At 40.6% G+C, this 23,795-nt stretch overlaps 3 protein-coding genes and 1 long non-coding RNA gene across 7 annotated transcripts; 3 read left to right on the top strand and 1 right to left on the bottom strand.

The window, feature by feature from the left end:
* The first annotated feature begins 12,313 nt into the window (after positions 1–12,313).
* Positions 12,314–13,123, top strand: lncRNA:CR45680 (long non-coding RNA:CR45680). Its single transcript, NR_125158.1, has one exon. It is a non-coding gene; the product is annotated as a long non-coding RNA:CR45680 (long non-coding RNA).
* A 1,257-nt stretch (positions 13,124–14,380) lies between these two features.
* Positions 14,381–14,956, bottom strand: CG9269 (uncharacterized protein). The gene has a single exon (NM_142040.2). It carries the CDS (start codon positions 14,867–14,869, stop codon positions 14,429–14,431), a length of 441 nt encoding a protein of 146 aa, NP_650297.1. The 5' UTR covers positions 14,870–14,956; the 3' UTR covers positions 14,381–14,428.
* A 3,483-nt stretch (positions 14,957–18,439) lies between these two features.
* Positions 18,440–19,290, top strand: CG9757 (uncharacterized protein). 2 transcript variants are annotated; one of them, NM_001275608.1, is made up of 1 exon: positions 18,440–19,290. In NM_001275608.1, exon 1 carries the CDS (start codon positions 18,496–18,498, stop codon positions 18,877–18,879), a length of 384 nt encoding a protein of 127 aa, NP_001262537.1. In that variant the 5' UTR covers positions 18,440–18,495; the 3' UTR covers positions 18,880–19,290. The 2 variants fall into 2 exon arrangements, with proteins under 2 accessions (NP_001262537.1, NP_476675.1); NM_057327.5 differs by having other exon boundaries at positions 18,440–19,007.
* Positions 19,291–21,626: 2,336 nt separating this feature from the next.
* CG9759 (uncharacterized protein) lies at positions 21,627–23,795 on the top strand. 3 transcript variants are annotated; one of them, NM_169527.2, is made up of 2 exons: positions 21,627–22,134; positions 23,182–23,795. In NM_169527.2, exon 1 carries the CDS (start codon positions 21,675–21,677, stop codon positions 22,011–22,013), a length of 339 nt encoding a protein of 112 aa, NP_731821.1. In that variant the 5' UTR covers positions 21,627–21,674; the 3' UTR covers positions 22,014–22,134; positions 23,182–23,795. The 3 variants fall into 3 exon arrangements, with proteins under 3 accessions (NP_731821.1, NP_001287315.1, NP_650296.1); NM_001300386.1 differs by having other exon boundaries at positions 21,627–23,503; NM_142039.2 differs by lacking the exon at positions 23,182–23,795 and having other exon boundaries at positions 21,627–22,120.

The raw sequence follows: 23,795 nt of genomic DNA, 5'->3' as shown, positions 1-23,795 counted from the left end.
AAAATGCACATATTTAGCAAAAATAAAGCTATATAATTTCTATAGAATTATACTAGTATTTTGGTCCTCCAAGCCGCATTAAATGTTTTACAATAAGCATTTAACTATTCTGCAATATACACAACTATAACTTATGATTCTACATTATAAGTCAAAAATTCTAGAATTTTGGTCCTTCAAACCGCATTCAATAATTTTAATAAGCATATAGCATCATTGGATGTTAATTTCATAAATCTAAAGCGGCACATTAGGTGTGATTTAAATTGACCCGTTTAGCATAAAATGGTTTTATTACGCTCCGTTTTGTTGCAAATCTCCGTGTTTAATTAAATTTGTTTATATGCGTGTCGGCAAATTGGTTTGCAGAATCGTAATACCCGGAAACGGTTAGTTGGCAGTCATAAAAATGAATTGCAATCATTATCGTTGCTTAGATGAGGTTTGCAGCCATCCAATTCCGCACAACCCCCCTGCGTTACCTTTGAAGCGTGCTTTATTGCAATTTTTATTGCACATTTTTGATTTACTCAGCCATTGAAGCCACGGGCTTTTGAGCTGCCGGAGCTGGTTTCTGGTTGGGGCATTTGGCTTTTGGCCCGGGGCTATGTGCGTGTGGGTTGATGGCCAGGACATCGATTTGCTCGTGTTTTGTCCTTACTGCCTGACCCGTTTGATTTGATGCGGTGTTAAATTATAATTACAGGTTGGAGCTGCTGAAATGGGGACGTTCGTGGGCTAGTGGAGCTGCCAGAGGAAGGGGGTTTCGCAGCTTATCGCGCACAAACATATGGCATTTTGTCAGTTAGTTTTGTCTGCATTCTTTTTTTTCGCACAATCGCGAATGCAAGGAGCTGTACACTGATAAAAAGCAGGGTACAGGAAGTAAGCATTTAGTGCTTTAAGGTGTATATAAAAAGTATGTTAGAGTTTTTAAATAACCATTAAGATCTTAAGGGCATTTGTTGCTTTTTTTTTAGTTAGATTAATGAAAATAAATTATATTTTATTTTAGTGCAGTGCCTTCAGCTGTTTGCATGTGTAGGTAGACAAAGTACTCGCATATATATTCATGAACCTGGTGTACATCTGCATAATGCATAGCAGCAGCAGCAGCGGCAAAAGAAGAAGAATCGGTGGCAGTGGCAGGATACGCCAGTTGGCGGACTTCGCCTTTTTTAGTGGCTGCTTGGGCTGTCTGCCGCTGCTTTTGGCGGCCAACTAGTGCGGCTAACACACACACACACACTCACACACGTATACATATGCCCAAAGAGAAATATGGGGAAAAGGCAAACAATGGCAGGCAACCTAGTTATCGCCCCGCCATCTTTATTGCATGCAAATGCGCGAAAGGCGGCGCAAAAAGGAGGCGCGTCTGTTGAAATGGCTAACACACACACACACACACACATAAACCAACCGCATGCATATTTATCTTTTGCCACCTCCTGCTCCTTTGTGGCACACACACAAACACATCCACAGACATGCGAGTCCAAGAAATACGATATCTTAAGTGTTAAACAGGCGCTTTGCCAAACAAGCCTGCACTCGCAAACCTTATCTGCCATATATGCGAGTGTGCGCCACGCCCACCGCCCAGCTACTGCAGCTGTTGGTGCAGTTTACACAGTAAATAAAATAAGAAAATATTTATCTATAGTTTCAATATTGTTTATCTACATCAAATAAATATCGTATGTATCTAAGCATATTCAGATTTATCGACAAGCCACTGAAATCAACAGGTTTCGAATCACTTAAAAAGTTTTAAGAGAGAACGAAGAACAGCGACATTTATTGCTGCATACTTTTAGACACGTACGTTAAGAAAATCTGGCTATATTGTGTGACTCATCAAGATTTCCCTAATTTTTAACTTCTTAAATAACTAATACATAGCCTTTTTAACGGAAAATGCGATACTTGACTTTTTTTATTGGTTAGAAAATGCTAAATGAACCATTTTAGTGCAGTGCCTAACCAAGTCAACGTAAATTATTCATTTCGAATTACTGCAACTCCTAGTGCCATTTTTTCGCCGTGCTGGAATTCGAGACCCACATATTTGGCAGGAAAACAAAAAGTGGTGGGAATGGGCTAAGAAAAATAAAAACTGCGCCGCGGCAAATAAATAAAAATGCTGTTCACTTCTGCTGCGGCGCGTTTTATGCGCACTTGCACTCACTCACACAGACAGCAACCCTCACACACACACACACACACACACACGTGCAAACAGGTGTGAGCTAGCTCGCTCGCTCGCACACATACAAACAACCACAGAGTCGCAGGCACAGGATCCTTGCTTCATTTTTGTAGTGCATACTTTCGGGCGCTGCTTATAATTCCGCGCCAGAGTTGTAAATATTTGTTCAAGTATTTATTTATGTACTGCCTGCGCGCGTGTTTCACCTGCATATGTATGTGTTTGTTTGGCTGTACTTCGCTCTGGTTTTGTGTGAGTTGCGGGCTAAATTAAAATGCATTGCACTATAGCTGGCTTTTTGATTTGCCATTCCCCACCGCAACTGCAAACATGTATGGTATAGTACCATTCAGCTGAATGGCGCACTTTCAATTTCCTTAATGGTAAGCCAGACTCTCGCTTCCGATAGGGGAATCATTTACCTCCGGATTCAATTCTGCAGCCAGATAATCGAAGTGCGATGGAAATTTTCCATACTCCTATTCAAAAAAAAAAAAGAAAAACTTCGTAAGTGACCAAAGACTTTTGTATTTTACTTAGGTGTCTAAAACTATGTAGCAACATAGTTCAAGAAACTATCTATACACTTTTTCACACCATAATAAGTAATTTTTAGGCCCCTCTTCTTATTTCAAATTTGAAAATCATTTCTTGATTAAAAATATGTTGTAATCACAGTTCGGTTTATCCTATTTTTTTGGAAACATTGTTTTTATCTAACATTCCCGTTCGCAATGAAATTTTTGTATTCTTCCACTTTCCAAAAACTCAAAGTCAATTTATGCTAAACTTCACTTTTCATAATGCACTTTCAAACGTTTTCTAATTTCTTGAACGCAATGAAGGGGTACCCCGAAGCTATCATTTAATGAAACCCGAATGCAAAAGTAATCTGGAAATGCATCTGGCAAAATGCATTCGATTTCATTTCGATGCCAGTCCAGCTACCAAATACTAATCATGGAATCGCCAGAATATTTCTAAGTGGATCAAGCTGGCAGTCATTTTATGGTTTGGAATTTTGCTCAAGGACCTCGGGTGCTCGTCCATGTCCATGACAAGCCAAAGTTATCAATTTTTTCAGCTGCTCTCTTTGGCCACGGTTCATCAAACATCTCTGCAGACACTTCTTGGCATTTGGAAATTGATTTAAAAAACTTTTTTAATTAATTATGATAATGTCGTAGTGAGCGCAACTCGTTGTGTGAAGGGAAGGAAAGGGAAGGGAAGGGGGGGGGGGCGTCACCAAACAGCCACGCCCCCGCAACTCGACCACGCCTCAATACATTTGACGCATTGCCGTCGAGTAATTCGGACTTCTTTTATTGCTGCAAATGATGTTCGAGTTGGGTATTTCCTTTTCCCATTCCTAACATTTTTTTATCAACGGAATGTTTGAGTTTTCACATTTCAATTTCTGGAATTTTACCCAGCAACTTTGGATGATTCTCCCTGTACGAGTGTGTTTGTGTTTGTGTGTGTGTGTGAGGGGGTGAGAGCTCAAGTTAAAATTAACAAAAATTGTGGGAACGTGGCATGGGGATTGGGTTTGCAAATAAGTTTTGTATTAATGAAATTGCAAATATGTAAAACTTTTATACATGTTTCTTTATAAACTGACAAACTAATAGACTGAGTTTTGGCATGTTGTGTCACTGGGTCGGAGTCGTTGTCCTAGCGCCATGGCTCTCCCTTTGGTCCTTTTTAGGAAATCGGTTCTTGGGTGTGCGAGTGTGTGTTTGTGTGAGCGTGCAAACATCCTGGCAACTTTCTGCTGCAAAGTTTGAAAATGTATTTCAATGCATAGAAATGAATCTAATTTGTAAAATTTCATACAACAGTTGAAAAGTTATAAACGCGCAGGCACTTGCACTCGGCACACGGCTAGGATGCAGGATGGAGGATCCTGGATCCTGGATTCTGGGCACCCCGACCCCACCATTTTGTAATACCGGCTGCATTGCCTCGGCCTTAGCCTCAGCCTTCTCCTTATCCCCATTTCCCAGCCCCGTTACCCATTTCCCATTTTCCCGGCCTGTTTGTGTGAAAACGTCGACAACTTGGCATGCAGATTGCAAACTTTCGAATAGCATCAGCGGCTCTCTCCAAGGCAGCAGCGCAAACCGAGAAAGCAAAAAAAAAAAAATAAAAAAAAGTAAAATGCTGAGCAGATTTAAGTGGTGCTTTGTTATGCATAAATAAAATGCTTGGCAAAAAATAAGCAGGCTGGCTGACTGGCTGGCTGGCCAAAAAAGGAAACAACACGAATAATAAGGAACTGGTTCTGGTGCAAGCCAAAACATATTTTCAGTTTATTTAAAATAAATTTTACATTACTTAGCTCCCAACTAAAAAGCTGCAAACATGGGTCATGCCCAGGTCCACGCCTACACCGCTGACACCCGCCCCCTTTTGCCCGCACCAATGCGAAAAGTAATTTACGCCCAGGCAACTTGCAAAAAACTTGTGCACAGCGAAAAAATATTCAAAATGTTGCAGAAAAATGTCAACATGTATATGTTGAAAAAATCAAGAAATTATCCAGAGCTGGCGGGTTTCATAAAAAGTCATTGCCCAAAGGCATTGTCATAGCCAAAATCAAATAAATGGCCAACGGCTGCTTGCATTTTATGTCATCGGAAAAATTGTTTACAAAGCTATACCAAAAATCGTATTTTTAATTAAAGGTAACTTTATTCATATATCATTTGAATATCGTAAATTTAATGGTTTTTTGCATTTCATTTTTGAAATTTGATCCATTCTACCTTTCTATTTCGCCAGTGAACAGAATATTTCTTTCTGTGTATGCAATTGGTTGTCAAATAATACTTTTGACATCCGGCAATAATAAAAACTTATTTCAAAGTTTGTGAATTTGTCAAATAATTGGTTGAACACATTTCATTTACTTAATATTATATTGTAGTTATAAATTATAGAATATCTACATAATAAGAAATTATTACAAATTTTCTGAGGATATTTTTGGATCGTTTCAGATCTTACTCAATATCTTATGAGAACTAATATGCTTTGGTGCTTTTTTTTTTTGGCCGTGTGGGTTTGGGCCTGGCCTGTAAAACTGGCTTTGGTTGTGGCACTAGGCACAGGCTACGGCAAGCAGCCAAAGACAATTTTGTTGGCACTAATTGAATGTAAATACACTTTTGCTTTGCTGTCAAGTCTTGTGTCTAGGCGACGTCGCAGCGCTGACGATGAAGACGACGAGGATGTGGATGTGGATGTGGACGAGGACAAGGACAAGGACGAGGTGCAGGTGGCGGCTGTGGAGGAACTGGAGGTGGAGGACCAGCACGAGGTGGAGGTGAAGGACGAGAAGGATGTTGTTGGCGTTGCTCTATGACGACGTTGGCAATAAAACGAAACGAGCTGATTGTATGCTACAAACAACTGGTGCAGCTGCTGCCAGGATTGCCAGGACATTGAGGACATTCAGGACTCCTCCCGCTGGCAGTTGAGATCCAGAACCAGTCTACCCAGTCCAGCCTCCATCTTCAGTCCGCACTCCTGCTGAAGTGTCGTTGTAACGTTTGGCACACAGATCAAGTGCAATGCAACGTGCAAAGTTGCAAAAAGCGCAAAAATCAACAGTATAAAATCTTTTATTTAGTGTCATCATCATCAACGCTGGCTCCTCCTTGCGCCTCCAGCTCCTTTCGCCATCTCGTCCTGCAATTTGCCAAGCTCCAGCCCGCATCCAAGTTTGGTGCACAAAATGTCATTTGCCGTTTTGAATTGATATTTACTTAAAATTTAATTACGAAATTTGTAAACATAAGCTCGCAGCAGCAGTTTCACATGTTTGGCTTTTTAATAGCGAGACGTGTGTGTGTGCATGTGTGTGTGTGTGTGGGGGGTGTAAGCCATTTTGAGAGGTCCTGCAGGGTTTGACGGGCTTATGCGGCCAATCAGGGCCAAAAACTCCATTAATAACATTAAGCCCGACTCTCAATTCAATTAAAATGCATTTGTTTTAAATTGCTTACAAATTGTTTGCATTCAGGCGTTATTTTTTGTTACACGGTAATTGAATTACTCTTTGCCAGGACAATGTCCAGCCGCAGTTCGGATGAAGGATCAACGTTCAGCAGCTGGCTGAAAAATCGATTTAGTTGGCTGACCTTTTGCACTTTATAGAACTTTAACAAGGTGTTTGCGCTCTGACAATATGATGTATCTTATCGGATTTATGTAAATTGGTTCACGCAAACTGTACGGTTTCAAAGGTTATATGAAAAGCGCAATTTAACAGTGTTTAAAGGTAATTTATTTCAAAAGTTTTATTTTCGTAACTGCCGGAATTAATCTCCAACCTGAAATATTCATGGTTAACCCCAAATTGTTGTATACCAACTAACTTGATAAGAGGAAAGTCATGTTACAGTGTTTATATTGGTATTTGAATGCATCTTACATTTTCAACTAAATTGGGGGCACGTATAAATAAATAATATTCCGTATACGTTACCTGACAAATTCCATATTTAATGTGTTGTCTATACATTTTCTAATTAAGCAATAGAGCGCAATGGCACAGCTTAGCATGCAAAATGATATTTTAAATAAATACACATATCTAGTAATTAACTTTTTTAGTTTGCTTTTATTTCGAAATTAGTTTGCCGTTCAGAAATGCTGTAATTGATTTAAAAAAACAGATGTTTGTTAATTAAATATATAAAGCCCTCGCCAAGGAATGGGTAATGTGACTTTTATTTGTTCGAGTTACATTCATTAAAACAGTAGTTTTTATGACTTTCAGTTTGTCGCACTGCCGTTTTGCTCGGAGATTGCAAATCGCATCTCCTGCGTGTTGGCGACAGGTTGTTGGTTAATTAATTCATTTATGCGCATTAAGCGGTTGTGCTGGTTGTAAGTGTTCATTAGCATTTTCGCTATTTGCATCTATTCGAATGCAATTTTCGCGTTTGTGGTAATGACATTCGCAACCATCGCGACGCGCTCTGGTTTTTCCTATTAGCGGCGCCCAAATGTATGCTACATTTTCATCACGAGATTCTCAAGCAAATTGTCCGGCATTCTGCGGGCTGATGTATTAGTGCACTGCGCATAAATCTGTTGCAGTTCTTTAGAATTTATATGGTAGTTTTTATAAGGTTTTCAAAACTATGGGATGGTTTTAACTATTTATAAAATGAATTTATTGCACTCCCTCATTCAAAAATGCTTCCATTTCTAAGAACAATATCAAAATCTTTTCACGATTACCAAGATTTTTAGTTTTTTTTTTACCTTTGGCCTTTTCCAATTTGTTGGCCGAATATAACAAAATTCCGCCTAGCCTTATATTATTCCATTGTTCTGTAAATAAAGCTTGTTTTCCTATAACATTCTTAGACTTTTTTCTCAGTGCCTGAGCGTGTGTTTGAATTTTGTGAGTGCGCGATTATGCGATTGTGTTGGTGGTCCACTGGCCCACGCCGCCTGTCTCGGAACAAATCAAATCATCATCAAATCATGCCAAAATCGAGTTAATTCATCTCCACAGTTCATTGCGCGCTAACAAACGACAGGGAGACGGTTAGCTGTGCGTGCGAAAGAGACGGCGCTTAGAGCAATAGACAGAGGCGGGACGAGTGACAGCTTATGCACTCGAAATACGCATTTCAATGCGGTTTTTGGCATTTTGTCTAACGCAAAATATAAATGCATTTTGTCACTGAATGACCGAGAAAAGGAGGCGGCGGCTGGTGAGTGCTCAATGGAATGGATGGTGGTGGATAAAAATGCTCGACTGGCAAACAACGCTGCGTATAAGCGATGCTTGATTGCGTTTCCGGTTTATGAAATTCGTGGCCGGGCCATGCAATAATTTCTCGTGGCTTATGTGACGTCAGTCAGTCGCTGATGGAATGGAATGAATGCAATGGTATGGAATGCCTAAGTGCGTGCGTTTGAGTGAGTGTTAATATTTTGTCGATTGGCGATGCAATATTTTGTCATTTGCGAAAGCCATTATGAATTTATTTATTATTTCGCCGAATGCTCTCTGTGCGAGCTGTTGATTGCGTACATTTTCCCGCCCGTTTACCCCCGCCTTTTGCTCCCATGTATTTCCGTGTGATTTTCAATTCGTTTCTGGCGTACGTGTGTTTTTAGCATTTTGCGTTAGCATCTGGCAAATTAAAGTGCAGGCAAGCAGAAATTCAATCTCTCGTTTCATTCTCGCCCTCTCTTTCTCACACTCTCGAACTCGCCATCTCGCTCTGTGTGCCAACTTTAAATGCGGCAAAAGTCCCTTTTTTAGCCATCTCTCTGTCTGATTTAAATTACGAAAAGCGCACGTTTTATTGTTTGTTTCAATTGCCTGCTGACGAGCCATGGATTCAAGGATATAGTGAAAGAAGCACTTAGAAAAAATTTGCACCTTTTAAGGTATAAAATTCAGAACTACTAAAATAACCAAAGAAATGACTGTTAAAAATATATCTTTTGAAGTGTTCAACTTTTGCTACTTTTTGCTTATAAAACCTAAATTACAAATATCATTAAATAAAAATGAGCTTAGTAACTACATTTTTTTCCTATGTAGACCAAGCAGGACGAGCGTAATCAGCAAATGTGCCAAACGTCCTGCAGATTCGGCAACCAGAAAAGGTAGGGAAAACCAAATTAGTTTAATTTGTACGAAATCAAGCAAATGTATGAGAAGCGAAGGAAGCCAAAGCCAAAGGACACAGATAGAGAGAATGGAATGGAGGAACGGCTAAAACTGTCTTCAGACAAATTCCATTTAGCATTTGGAAGGACTCTGGCCAGCGAAATGAACTTGGGCTAATTACTCAATGCAAATTAAAATTCATGTCAAGCAGATTGGATTATCCTCACGCAACATTTAATGTCGCACTTAGCAAATGGCCAACACAGCGAAAAGGTGAACGGATGATAGCGAAGTCAAGGGCGTGAAAATGCGACGAGGGTCGGGGAAAATTGCGAATGAGATGAGGGAAAACGCAAGGAGCCGACTAGCGCTTCGCAGGGCAACAAAGAAAAATCTCTTTTGAAATGCTAATGTAAAAATTCTTTAAAGAAAATTACGCAATACATTATTTTGGTTTATTTTGCATTAAAAGTCAATTTAGTGTTAAGGTCCCGGCCATGGAAAAATACGGCATGGAAAAAAAGGGCGCCGCGAAAAAACAAATGCCGGGTGGCTAACAACAACAACAAAAAAAGGGCGAGCAACAGGATTGGGTCCTGCCAATCGGATGGACAACGGAGCACCCAGCCAGCCAGGACATTCGTCGTCGTGGGCATGACAACGCAACTTGAAGCCGTCGAACCCTCGGGTTTGTATTTTGCATTTTAAGTTGGAACCGCGTTAAAGGACACATTCCCCGTCGAATTGCCAGGTGATGGAGTGGGCGTACTCGGTGACCACCTGATTTTTCATCACATTGCTGTTTCCAGAGAGAAATATCACAATTTTACATTGTATTTTCACTTTTTGCATATTCAGTGAAAATATACTTTCGAGCTTAATAAATAATTGAACAATTATGAAACTTATGATCACAATATATGTATCAATATTAAGGAAAAGCCACAGCAACGTGAATTTTATTTGTAAAGTAAGTGTTTGTCAACGATAAGTTAAATAATTTATTTTAAAACCATAAACCGATCCAGGTGTTTGAATTTATGCAACAAACTATTAAAATCAGAATTCAAAAAGTTTAAGACTCCTGCAGAAGTAATTTGGTAACACTGTATTTTTGTGATTCATATAATGTTATTTACAAAATCTAATTTAATTTGCTCCATTTTGCTATATTAACTAATATGAATTGGCTTTCTCGGGAGCCCAAAATAAATCTAAAATGCTTCAGCTCCCTTTTGGTGAAATAAGATTATAAGCTTTTCGCATTTAACTTCACAATATGCAACAAAAGGCATTATTATGGCTGCCTTCCACTTAGCCGCGCTTCTTCCAACATTTTCGCCACGCCATTTCCCATTGTGAGCCGGGTCGGTCCTTTTTCGTCGAGTGTCCTGCGTGGCACTCTCGCCGTCGCCGCGGCACGCTGCCTGTGCTCTTTATCTATTAAAACGCCTTCCAATTTGCATATTTCTGCAGCTGTAACAGCTGTCAACGCTGGACGCGACTCAGGACTTATTGTCGAAGGGATCCGGGGAAGTGCTGGCTGCTCTTAAGATAATGTCCACCGGCCAGCGGACTCGTCTCCTGCTCCTGATGTCTGGCGCAATGGAGTGAGCAAATTAAAGCGCCGGCCGGGAAACGCGAAACGGAAAAGCGGCAATGTGCTTGTGTCCCATGAATCACATACTGAATTCTCAGCATTTTCATTTTGATTAAGACAGAAAATGTTAACATTATTTTTCGCAAAATTATAAAATTCTTAACCTGTCGGGAAACAAGAATCAAGTTTGAAAGGTTTCAAAATGTTACTTTTGAAAGCAGCCTTAATTTTTGCTAAAATTTAAATATACAAGAAACTCTGTTTGAAATTTATTGAATTAAAAAATATATATTGATAAATCACAGGGCATTTCAAGGTCCACTATTATACATTTCAGTGCCCGGCGTACTTTTGTATCGTTTTATACGATTTTATGCCATTTTGTTTCGCTTCTTCTGCCTTTGCTTGTAATGCTGTCACATTACCTACATCAAGTGTCACTTTAAAACGCATTTTTCTTTCACTTTCACCCCGCTTGGATCTCATTTTGAAGTGTTGCTCAGAGCTGTCGCCACTTTGCTTTATCTAAAAACCGTTTCTCCGCCGATATCCTGTCCGTTGTCCGTTGTCCTGTCCGCTCACTCCTCCATTTGCGTGCGGCCAAACCAACCGTTTCGCCCCCAACCGATTTGCGTCCCTCTGGGTCGCTCGTGTTTGTAAACAATTCGAGGGACATTAAGTTCCAATTAAGTAACATTCCAGGCAAATCAGAGCGACCCGGCCCCTGGCATTTGTTGTTCTCGGTTTTGTTGCGGGGGCAGCCGAGTAGCAGCAGCAGCATCAGCATCAGCAGATTGCTTTGTTAATATTAATTTGTCATTAGTCAGGCTTACGAGGCTCTCGTTTAAAATGCATTGATAGGCCAAGTGGCTCTTATCACAGCGAGAGCTGCGAGCTGTGTACATAGCCAATGGTCCGTAGGTTGGTCGTTTGGACGCCTTGGCCATCAGATAAGTTTAATGCGCTTTAAACTGTTTGGCTAGGAGCTTGCGGTCTTTGTACATCCGCCCAGAAGATGGTACCCAAATCCCACCCTTTAGGCCGACGTCCTTATTCCTTTTGAAAACTACATGGGCACAACTGTTGCTCCGGCCACTTTGCTGATGAAAGGGTGCGAAGGTGCAAAGGTATTTCGGTTGCGGCCCAACCACAGCCTCACCTGCACCCGACTCAAGTTCCTGCTACCTTTCAATTGGGTTCGGCACTCAGAGAAAATACTGCTCTCTTCTGGGGTTTTATTCTTTTTATATGAATATTTTAGCATACCAGAAGAAAGCAGAGTTATTTAGAAATGAAAACAGTTCTCTAAAACATTTTAAGTTATTTTCAAACAAGTATAGTTTTCTCCCACTGCATTCTTTGCTTTGTGTGGTCATCCGTTTGAGAACCTTAGTGTGCCTTTCTTAGGCTGCCACTTTGATGGACAGATCCTTGAGCACTCGCCATAGAGATTTCAATTTCCACACCAGGTCCTTTTCGCAAAACTAGCTTTCTTTCTGCGGCTATAGCTGTGCTTTTTGCCGGCCATCATCTTGTTGTATTTTTATTTTCATCTACTTTTTTTTACGCTTCAACGCGATAGGACTGTGCCACAGCAACGTACATACGTACATTTATATATATATATATATATATAAATTTATATAAACACTGGCAGCACTCAAAGGCTTCGGTCTCAAGTGTCGACGTTTTTTTATTTCACGCTACTTTGAGCTGATACACATGCAAATACACACACAAAAGAACAGACTCACACACACATTGCGGTGGCCACAAAGCGTAAAAATGTATAAAGCTTATGCCAACTGGCAACCCATTCTGGCCCACTGCCTCTAGTCAGTCAGTCAGTTTAGTTTAGTTTAGCATACTCGTTCCCACGACCGAACTACGCATAAAAAGCAAATATATATAAGTTTTCAATTCAGGCAGGCAGCCACGGCAACCGCACCATCTGGCTCTGAATGGAGGTATAGAGTGGAATATGGCTAAAAAGGAAGGTGTTATCTGATTGCCATTTTAAACACAGCGCCGCTGCTGCAGCAATTTCGAGTGCAATTGGCAAAAGCGTTGGCCAAATCAAAAGCGAAGCCCACTGAAAGGAGTGGCGAGCGCATATAAAGCAGCAACAGCAGCACCGCCAGGATTGAATGAATGGCGGTTCCAGTGTTGCCAGGATCCTTCTCCGCTCTAGAAAAAAAAAAATACCCCTGGCTAGTGCCTGAAGGGACATTAAAAGATAATCGGCACCAAGTAGAAGCGCAATCAGAGTTTCCCCGAAGAGGATGAAAGACAAGCGGACACATTCCGTATTTGTCAACGGATGCGGATTGTGAAAGCCAAGTTGTCAAACGATTAATCCCTTACAGAGCGTGGTACATAAGCTAGATCATCCCATTTGCCTAGGAATATTCAAGGGTTATGTGTAGAATATGCTTAAATATTTTTAAATTTAAAAATTTGTTGTTTAATACCAATTTAGTATGATGATGGTTTTCAAAATAATTATAGTGATCACATGCTCAAAAATGGTTTATCAAAAATCAGAAGCTAATAAAATTACATAGCAAGGGCAAATAGCTTTAAACGATTTTGTCATATATGTAAAAGGTCAATACTAATATTATTTTAGCATTTATCATAACCAAATTCACATTGAAGCAATAATAAAATACGTAACCAAAATCAATTTGATAGCCGTTAGCAGCGCATTATTATTTGGAATGCAGGGAGTCATTAGGAGCAAATGATTATTAATTTATGCTCAGTTACTGCAATAACAAAGTCAACTAAGAAGCCCAAACACCACAATTAGTTGACGGCATGCCATTGTAAATTATTAAGGATTCCCAACATGCGGTGCATGCAAATAGTGATGACTTTATTGGCCCACTGCAGTCCTTGTCGTTTTTCGTTCTTGTTAATTGAAATAATAATTCATGCTCACGTAGCTCGTTAGGGCATCGGACATCGGACATTTCCCCCCCATTTTCTTCGCCTTTCTCCGTGTGTGTGTGTGTGTCTTCGATGTCCTGTTGCTTGTTTTGCTGTTTGCGTACGCTCTTTCAACCAACTCCGACCAACTTACACGTGTGTGTGTGTGTGTGTGTTTGTCTACACTGAGCGAAAGCGTGCGCAACGGGGCGTATGTGCAATGCAAGTCGTTTAAAAGTCACACACTAATTAAACGGCACTCGGACACTCCGCTCGACTGGCCTGCGAGTGTAGAGGAGTGTGTTGCTTTTGCGGTGTGACATGTCAGCATAGTGCTTACTTACACTATCGGCAATTAAAATCTAAAAAGAAGTGAGCTCTTCCTGTCTGCAAAATCTTTCTATTTGCTTAAGCTCCTCCATCCATTCCATCCCCCCCCGCACCACTAAATGTAAATGATTGAGCTCTGGTTAACGCAAAGCTGTGTAAATAATATGGTAAGCCACGCTAGATTTTAATGAATGAAGGCGATAATCGTTTTGAATTGCTTCAAAGAAGCGACTGGACACTCGAGCAAATAAACAGCCATATCTTGGGGCCATCAAAGTGAAACAGTTGACTACTGGGAATTTCGTATCGTTTAAGAGAGTAAGGGCTTTTATTATTAGAAGAGCTGGCTAATCCTTTGAAATGTGCTATCATCTTAAATCTTTCCCTTTTCGTTAGTGCCCTGAAATTGTTTCTACCCAAAATATTAAACAAATTTGTAGATATTACCGTTTAACTTCGGAACCAATCTCTTAAATAGGTCAATCTGTAAAGCAAATTTTGTATTTTTTGCATTTTTTCCCAATCGACCACAATCACATTACCATGTCAAATGGCCAGCTGAGGGATCATTAGGTAATCCCAGCTTATTGAGCCACAGCTAGACCTCCCCTCCATATTTGTATAATCTTTTTTTTTCGAGTTTAGTTTTGCCAAGGATTTTAGTTTTTCGTTTTGGTTTTTTATTTCATATATCCACTTAAGCGAATGGTTAGAATGGACTAACACCAAAGATGCCGCCGCCGGTGGCACCGAAGCCGCCAATGGCCGGATATCCAATATTATAGCCACCGCCATAACCATAAGGACGACCATAATATCCGCCCGCCAGTCCCAAGCCGCTGCCGCCATACAGATTGCCGTAGGGATAAAGTGAGGAGCGTATGCCGGCGTAGCTTCCATAGCCCCCGTATCCCCCATAACCGCCGAGTCCGCCATAGCCGCCATAGCCTCCGTAGCCTCCATAGCCTCCTCCAAATCCGCCGTAGCCACTACCATATCCTCCGTAGCCACCCAAATAGGGAATTTGGCGACTCACTCGCTCGCTCCTTTCGCTATCCTCGTTTTTTCCGGACTCATTTTGCTGCAGCGGTTGGCCAACTGTTGCGGCGATTAGCAGCGCATATAATCCAAATAAAAACCAGCTACGCATTATCCTTATGGCTCCTTGAACTGCTTTACTGGTCGCTTGACTTTATCAGTGGCTTTATGATTGCTCCGCGCACTCCGCTTGCAAACTGTGACCTGGCCAAGTCGCGACCGGTGTCTTTATAGCCTAGAACTTTGGGCATAAAATGGAAACTTTTGTTTCGCCCTGTTTGTTCGTTTGTTTGTTTGTTTGTTTGTTTGGCTTTTTGCGGCCGCTTGTTAGCAGAAATTAGATGCTAATGTAAGTGCCATAAAACAAACTATTAAAATATGCGAGTACGATGCCCCAGCCTCCATTGCCGCAGCGGCAAATGGAACAAAAAGCCAATTCATATGCTTGCGACCGGGAATTTTTTGGTGGCACGCTAAGTGGCGCTCATGAAATCGAATGGCAGCCAGTTTAAAGAGCAAAACATTTCACTTTGCGGCGGCACCAACTTCTGACCAGTGTTGGCCATTTCGGATTACAGTAAGTGGGTAAATAAAATTAAAAATATATAACAAATTTGGCATTTATGTAATGAGTGTTGGTAATAACTGAAGTTTTAATTAAAAGGGCTTAAAATCAGATTTAATATTATTTTAAGCTACAAGGGACTTACAATAAAGCTGTTTAAAATCGCACACATCCATTTAAACACCTAAAATTCGTGGCTAATTTTTGGCATATTTGTAAGATATTTTTATTTTTATTCTTTTAAGTAGAAGTTTAAGTTTAAAGGTGTTCAAAAGTATGCCAAGCATGCACATTACAGCAATTATCCATTACATTTCGGAACTAATACAAATTTGTTGCATACTTTTGCACACAATTAGGCTTGAAACTTTAGCGACTTAATAGCCAAGTTGGCCGCACTGCTTCTGCGGTCAGGTAAGCTGTGTAAATGTGCTAATTTCATTTGAAGGTTAGTTATGCTATTGACCAGGCCCAGACCCACTTCCACTCCCACTCCCATTCCCATACCCACTCCACACCATTCCCATTCCCATTCCCAGACTTTCGGCAGACGCCTTCCACTTCGGGGTGCGTAAGTGTGAATTGCTGTTAGCTGTTGCTCTTGTTGTTTGCCGAGTTTGGCCAGTTTGCTAGTTTGCCAGCTTGCCGGCCTGTTTGGTTGTTGGCCTGTTTGCTGCTGTTTGGCTTCGCTGTTTGTTTTATGAGCGCGGGCCGGCCATTAACAATGCTCGATGGCTCTATAGACGGCTTGAATAGCTCTCAATTGGTTTATTGCGGTATTCGGCGCATGTGTTTTTCGGTTAAATCCGCTGTCTAATCCTTGGTTGTGTGTAGCTGCGGCATTTTCATTCATTTATGCAAAACGCGAAGTATTCTCCATCGCCAGCTCCATTTCGCTGCCAAAATTTGCTTATTCAAATTTAAACGCTTTTAGTCTAGTCCACAAAACTGGGTCAATTAACGATGTCAACGTAAAAATGATGCACATTTTGATGACCTCCACTCCCTCTTACAAAATTCACTGGATGGCATAAACTTCCGCATAAATTTCCACCAAGAGAGAGAGAGATTGACTGCAACGAGAAAAAAACTCAATGAGAGATAGAAAAAAGGAAATTTCAGACGCGGTATAAATTAAAAATACACTTTTTACTCGACCACCGACGGCGCAGCGAAAAAGTATTTTGACTATGACTGTCATAATCAGTGGAAGTAGAAAAAGGCAGCAGAAAACTTTCAGAAAGGCCAGGCAAACATTTAACCCTCAAAATTCTACCTTCTACCAACTTCACAGAAGACGATTAGTAGAATTACTGATTTACATTGGCCAGGTGTTCAGGTTTTTGGCCATAAAATTCCATAAATTATAGGTAGACCAGGTTCATGGTTGTTTAAATGTTGTAGCTTTTTAATGTGCGTTATAGAAAAATTACACGACCTTGAATGAAAACTTGAAAATACGTCTCAAACGGTATAAATAAGTGATATTAGTTTGGAAAGCTGAATAGTTTTTTGATGGTGATAACGATGACATTATAATTAGTTGATATGAAAAATGTTGGCAAACTAAAAAGTGCTAATAAACATTAAATCACGTGCCATTCAATTTAGATGTTTTTTACCTGCTTAAGCAAGGCGAATCTTTTTTAATGCGAGTCCCCCTTAAAAGTTTTTAATATTTTCTTGCTTGCATTTTGTTTGTTACTTCTTTAAAAGTTCAACACAAAGTTTTGCCTCGTCGCAGAAGGATGGCTATAATGTTGTGAAAAACGTAGGCAGTCTTGTCATTTTCTACATTTTACCTTATCCCCGTTGAACTGAACTGAACTCAACTGATGGTCGGCAATTGACGGATGACAGGTCAGACAGCAAATCAGTTTAATATACAAGTTTCAGACGTAGCAGATTTATTTTAACAGACACTTTGAGTGCATAATTGAATAAAAAGTTTTCGTATCTCGGTTTTTATTTCTCCAGAAAGTGATACAAATTGTTGGTTTACATTTATTATATTAGGTCAGGTCAGGTGAATTAATGTTTTCTAAGCATTTCAAAATATTTCCAGCCAATAAAGTAATTAAAAATAAGAAAATAAATATAATAAGCTGATGGTTTCTTCTGCTTTAAATATAAAACATGTTTCGCCATTTTTTGTTATGTAAGATAACGAGTCTGCCTAAAATGGGTTTTGAAGATCAACAACAAACTGGCTTTTGATTTTGTTTACTAAGTATTATTATTAATTATTAGTATTTCTGAGAATTTCATAAATTAGGATTTCTCCGCTTATAAACCTATTAAATCTAGGTTTTTATTTATAACACGCACACTTGTACTATTACGTACACTTGTATAGTTAATTACGGCAGAGTTCCTTTGTTTTGTAAATAGTATTGAATATTCCATACTTATAAATGAAGTGCTAAATCTTGATTAACAATGACCGAACCAGATCTTAAAATGTGCTAACCACTGAGCAAGCTAATAACCGAAATGAGTCAGTGCGTTGGCCAAAAATGAAACCGACAACATTGATGACATTTGAATAACAACCAGTTGCGTCGACTGTTTACCCTTAGATTTTAATTAAGTCAAACAAACAAAACAAAATCCCCGAACTTCCCGCATTGAAAAGCCTTACGAAATCCGACAGACGAAAGATGAATGGAGAGGCCCACTTGAGATGATGCTTCCCATCTACACTTGGCTTGGCCACTTGTCTATCGATCTGTTTTGTTGTGCGAGCCAAAGAAACTTGAATGTTTTGCGCATTTGAATAGTCGTCCGGAGAAAGCCCATCCTGAACCGGCTGGCCACTTCAGACTTTCCCCCTTCGTCTATACATTTGGTGGGGTGTTTGCCAAAAAGTTTGCCTCCGTTTCTGTTGCCTAATAGGTTTTGGTTATTATTATGGAGCAGCTTTATTGTTGTTGCTCATAGCGCTTAGCCAGACAGTTAATACGAATCGCTCTGCTCGTTGTATACATTTCAGTTCTGGCGTAACACTCACAACTTTGATGTTCCGCGCCCAGTCGAACCACTTCTACTTTTATTCGCTCCCCCATTGCCAGTCGATAAGTTCCGAATCATATAAATTGACCGGCCGCAGAGCAGAGACTTCGTAGAATCCATCGAAACTTTGCCGGTGATTAGTAGCAGAAGTTTCCTCGAAAATGCGCACATTTGTTTGCCTTGCCCTGGCGACCATTCTCCTGGTCGCCGGCTCATCAGCAGCCACATATGATCCTGTGGCGGCGCAACTTCTGGATGTGGATGCAGGTGTCCAGGCTCCGGTGGCAGCACGCCAAGCACGTCAGTTTGGCGGCGGCTTTGGCGGTCCGGGAGGCGGTTTCGGAGGTCCAGGCGGCGGATTCGGAGGTCAAGGCGGCGGATTCGGAGGTCCAGGCGGTGGATTCGGAGGTCAAGGCGGCGGATTCGGAGGTCAAGGCGGCTTCGGAGGCGGTGGCTTTGGTGGACGTCCAGGTGGCGGCTTTGGCGGTCCGGGAGGCGGCTTCGGAGGACCAGGCGGTGGCTTCGGTGGCGGATTTGGAGGCTAGAAACCAAGCAGCAATCATCTGTGACTGACTAAGCATAAAACGCTAGAAATAGACTTTGAAATCAAAGTGCAATCAAGCACGCTCTAATTAAGTTCGAAATACATTTGCCCCTCTTCTTTGATTCACTTAATTTCCTTGTCATTTGCATGGCTTTCAGTGATTGGCATTGGTCTTCAGGGTTAAATGTTGTTTGTGAATGCACTAGGAAAAAAAATGAATGTGGATACGAAAAGAAACAGGATGACTTGAAGCAATCAATGCTAAATTAAGAAGCTGATTAAAAGTATGCCACAGTATTTAAACTTTGGAGCCTTCAAACTTCCAGTCTTTCACAGTACAAGTATACGTATAAAAATGAAGATAAATTTGAAAATTTTTTTTCTTGGACTGTAAATCAGCATTTAATTCGTTCGTTCACGGTTTGTTTGCTTTTTCCTACTTATAACAAAGCAGTCCATTGAAGAAACTTTGCTTCGGCTGCTGCCACTGGCGTTTGCTATCTAACTTGCCAATCGCGTTGGATGGCAAAAGTCGTTTAAGATTAAACGCTTGCTGTAAAATTTCTCTTTTGACAAGCGCCCCTTTTATTGTTAAAAAATTAACTTGGCTTTAAATTTACGCCTTTTGTTATCCCTTGACCTCTGCGCAAAGTGAAGCCAACCAACCCAACCATTCCAAAAGCCCACCCACTCATACAAGGGTCATACGCCAACATTGATAAAAGTTTTCGTTTTTTTCTCGTTGCCCCATCACCCTCTTTTCATTTTTTCTGGCTCGTGAAAAATTTCTTGTTACTAGAACGCAGTCTTGTAAAAGGCTTTGTTAGTCTACACTTTCACGGTATACTTTGGGAACTTTGTTAAAAGTGGACTTTTCCCTTTTTTTTCCCAGCGATTTAATGACTTTGCATAGTTGGGGTTTAAGGAATTTAACAGCTTAAGATTAAGAATTTTAGTGCAAATAGACTAAAAAGAGCTTTAATACAGTCGAGAGTGCAGTGGGGGATAAATTGCTAGTTACACAATTTAAGAGTCATTTTAAAGTGTGACAGCTATGATGTAATGAAGTCATTATTGAATATTAAAAAAATAATAAAAAACAGTATTTATGTAATTTTTACAGTTATTTTACATATTCAGCTTTTTAAAAATGACCTTAGAGTATTGCCATTTCGATGATTTCCAGCTCACTACTACTCCCTCTGCTTTTTGGCCATTTTGGCGGAGCCGTTCTTATCGAAATCGTGTCTCAATAAATCTACGGCACCTTCGGATACACAACCGCCCACTTTTCCGATGGACCGCCCACACAGGGGCAACGCCCAAGCAGCTGGCAGCAGGCGATGGGAAAATGCGGCAAAAGTGCGAGGGTCGGAAAAGCCGTTCAAACTGATTATCCTTGTTGACCGTCGCGTCAGCAGCCGCAGCTGATTGATTTGTTATTGAAAATATTAGGCCTGGACCAGAAGGGAAAATCGAGATCCCAGAAAAAGATGGAGCAATGTGACAAGGGGCGTGACGTGAAACGTGCTATGCGTTTGGATACGCTTGAAACTTTTATAACTTTATGAGGGCGTTGTAATTTGATATCGCAAAGTTTTTTATTGCCTTTTATAGCCTTATAATTTGGCCGCGATGTTGTTACTACCGCTGTTGTTGCTTATGTTGTTATTGCTGGTGTCGCCACAAGAGAGATGCTGAGCCCGATTTGTTGGCCCACCGGGCGTATACTTGTTGTTTGTGGCGGCTTTTCGTTTACACGTTATTTATGGCTTATAAATACGTATCGTTTTTGGCAAAGGGGATGGCATATCGCTGAGGGCGTCATTTCTGAATTGTAAACAACTCACATGTGGCCCGCACTTAAGAAATCTCTTAATGAGCATTAGATGTCGGCAAATGAAATTACCCATATGTGCAAGTTGTATTTGTGTTGGTAATTGGATTTGAGACGCCTTACATTTTCTGTTCCCGTCATCCAAATGACTGTACATTTTGATTCGAGATTGTATAATTCTGCCAATTCTGCGGAACATTTGTGATTACTTCTAATTAAATATGCAGGTAAGATTTCTACGTAATTCAAACAATAGTTGAGTACCACAGAGAATAACACAAGATACAGATATGATTAGTGCATTTTCTAGAAATATCAAATTACGTAGTAAAGTGATGATTTCATCTTAAGGTTTTAGTTATTTATACCTCTTACTCATGGAACAGAAGGTTGTATAGCATTATGTTAAAAATATGCTCTTGATTATGGTTATCACAACTTATGTATTTTTACATTTTTATATATATACCTTTTTATTCGGAGGTTTTAAAACATTCAGTTCACATTTGCACTTGAGCAGCGTTTTTTGTTAAATTTCAATTTTGCTCTTACTAATTGAGCAATAATTTGGAATTGGAAACTTATTAATTGGCTTATCTTATATTAACAAACTTATTCACATTTTTATAGAACATAATTGGTAGCGAATGAGGTGCGAAAATGAGTGGGTAAAACCCAAAACAGGTTGTTCGAGCTGCGTAGAAATGATGTTTTTATTTTCTTTATTTTTTCCACCCAGTTGTTTACAATTTCAGCTGGGGGCTCTTGAGAGTCGGGGGTTTTCTTCGCCATTTGATTATGCTCAGGAAATTTAATTGCTGGAGGTCGTCGGCACAGAGAACTCGTTTAGAACCCCACAGTCATCGCGGTCAGGTCGAAAGCTATATAAAGAGCCTAGGCGGGGGATCAGCTCGACTATAGTAAGAACTTTAGGTGAACAAGACAACGGAGACGGAACGATGCGTATTTACCACCTGAATCTATTAGTGCTAAGTGCCGGCCTACTGGTCCTGCTGGCCCAGTCGGGGACCACGGCCCCCCAGGCGGATGAGGATGTACAGCAACTGACTCTGGCGGATGTAAATCAGGCGGAGGAGCAGCAGGAGATGCCGGCTGTTCGCCTGGCCAGACAATTTGGATTCGGCCGTGAAGGATTCGGCAGAGGACGCGGCGGATTCGGCGGATTTGGCGGAAGGCGAGGCGGCGGTGGATTCCGGAGACCCGGTTTCGGTGGCGGTGGATTCGGCGGATTCTACCCACCGCCACCGCCCTTCTTCGGCGGCCCCTTTTACGGCTAGGTGTTCTTAATTTAATGTGCATATATATATGTGATACGATCAGACCAGGATTAGCTACTAATATATCAACACGAGCTGCTGCTCTCATTATCTTACCAAGTGCAGAACGAGTTTTTATGTGGTAAGCACTCTTTTTTTTATATCCATGACAAGAAGTGCTCAGCTGTATTAAATATTATGGGCGTTAAACGGATGCGGTATATGAATATCTCTGGAAATGTTCATAAAATAACAAGAGCACTTTATCTTTGGCCAAGTTTAAATATTCAATTTATAACTCCTTTTAGAAAGACAAATCTAGATTTCTAATGATAAGTTGCAAACTGGCAGAGCTTTTAGTCAAAATCAAAAGAAGTCTCTTCTGTAATTATCAAAACAAGTACTTGTTTACTCTGCTTAAGACGGATAATTCTCATAAATAGAGTTGCTTGCATTTAAAAAATGTTATTTTTTTTTAAATGGAATTAAGATGAGTACACTTCGTTGCTGCATTGTTATTCTTTTTGGAATACTGATTTTTGGAGTGGCAGTGGCTGAAAACAATAAGTTTCAGGATGAAAGGGATGAACATCATTTTCAGCCCGATGAAGTAAAAAGTTCAGATGAAGCTATAGAACGGATACGACGTCAGATTGGAGCTTTTGGAATTGGCGCTGGATTTTATGGAGGAAGGCATGTTGATTCAATCGGTAATCCCTATTATGGGGCTCCATATGGAAATTCCTACTTTGTTCAACCTTACTGGCATTACTTCCATGATCGCAGATTTGGAGCCAACTACGGTTTCGGTGGACATTTCTATGGTCGCTAGACAAATTTTGTGCTCAACGTCAGTCGATGTCGACTTAATAAAGTTAAACATTAAAATATATAAGCACTGTGGCTAAAAAGGGTTGATCGGAGGGGGTGGATTTGCCCAAGGGCGAAGCTGAAATTATAAAAATTTCATTTCAAATCACGTTGAGTGACATGCAGACTGAGCACAGGACAAGAAAACTTAATCAGCGATGTTAACGATGTCAGGCTGCGGGAAACAGGATGTCATTCTGTACCATCAAATGGCTCCATTCCGGGTCGCGTACTCGTATTTTATTCCGTTCTCTACTTTCTTTATCCTTAATTTTCTTCTTTTTTTTCGTTTTATTTTCTAATTCATATGCGTTTCAAGTTTTAATTACGTGGGAAAAAAGGCGAATGAACAAACGAGCGGGTGCCATCCAGGGACCAAAGCCAGGCAGGACCACGGCCAGGACTTCTTCTGGCTCCTTTTTGGCTTGACTGACAGACAGGAGCCGCAGCAGAAGAGCAGCTCAACATGAAAATAACAAAATACGCCCAATCAGACCAGCCAGAAATGGAAACGAGACGATACACACAGGGTAGATAGACGACCAGACCTAGAGACAGACGGCTACTCGTACTACAGCTACAGCCACAAAAAAAGGCAAAAAAATTAAGTAGCGAAATCAGCGGGTGAAATGAAAAAAAAAGAAGAAAAAAAAAACAGAACAAAACTGAAGGAACCAGAGAACCCCCAGAACAACACAAATAAAACAGGATAAAGGCGTTGCATGCCAAGGATAATCCGTGCAGCACTCGTACAGAGACGAAACCCGCGACTGACAGAGGCGGAAGAAAAATGGTAGCACGCAAAAATTGTGAACTCACTTGACGTGGCTCATTCTGGCTGAGCTGGTGCTGCACACTATGAAAAATCTTAATTATTATCAGGCGGCAGGCCAATCTGACATAATGCGGCAGGCAATATGGTTGGTGTATTGC

Source organism: Drosophila melanogaster, chromosome 3R (assembly GCF_000001215.4).
Source record: "Drosophila melanogaster chromosome 3R".
Taxonomy (NCBI): Eukaryota; Metazoa; Arthropoda; class Insecta; order Diptera; family Drosophilidae; genus Drosophila; species Drosophila melanogaster.
This window is presented reverse-complemented; position numbering and strand designations above follow the sequence as displayed.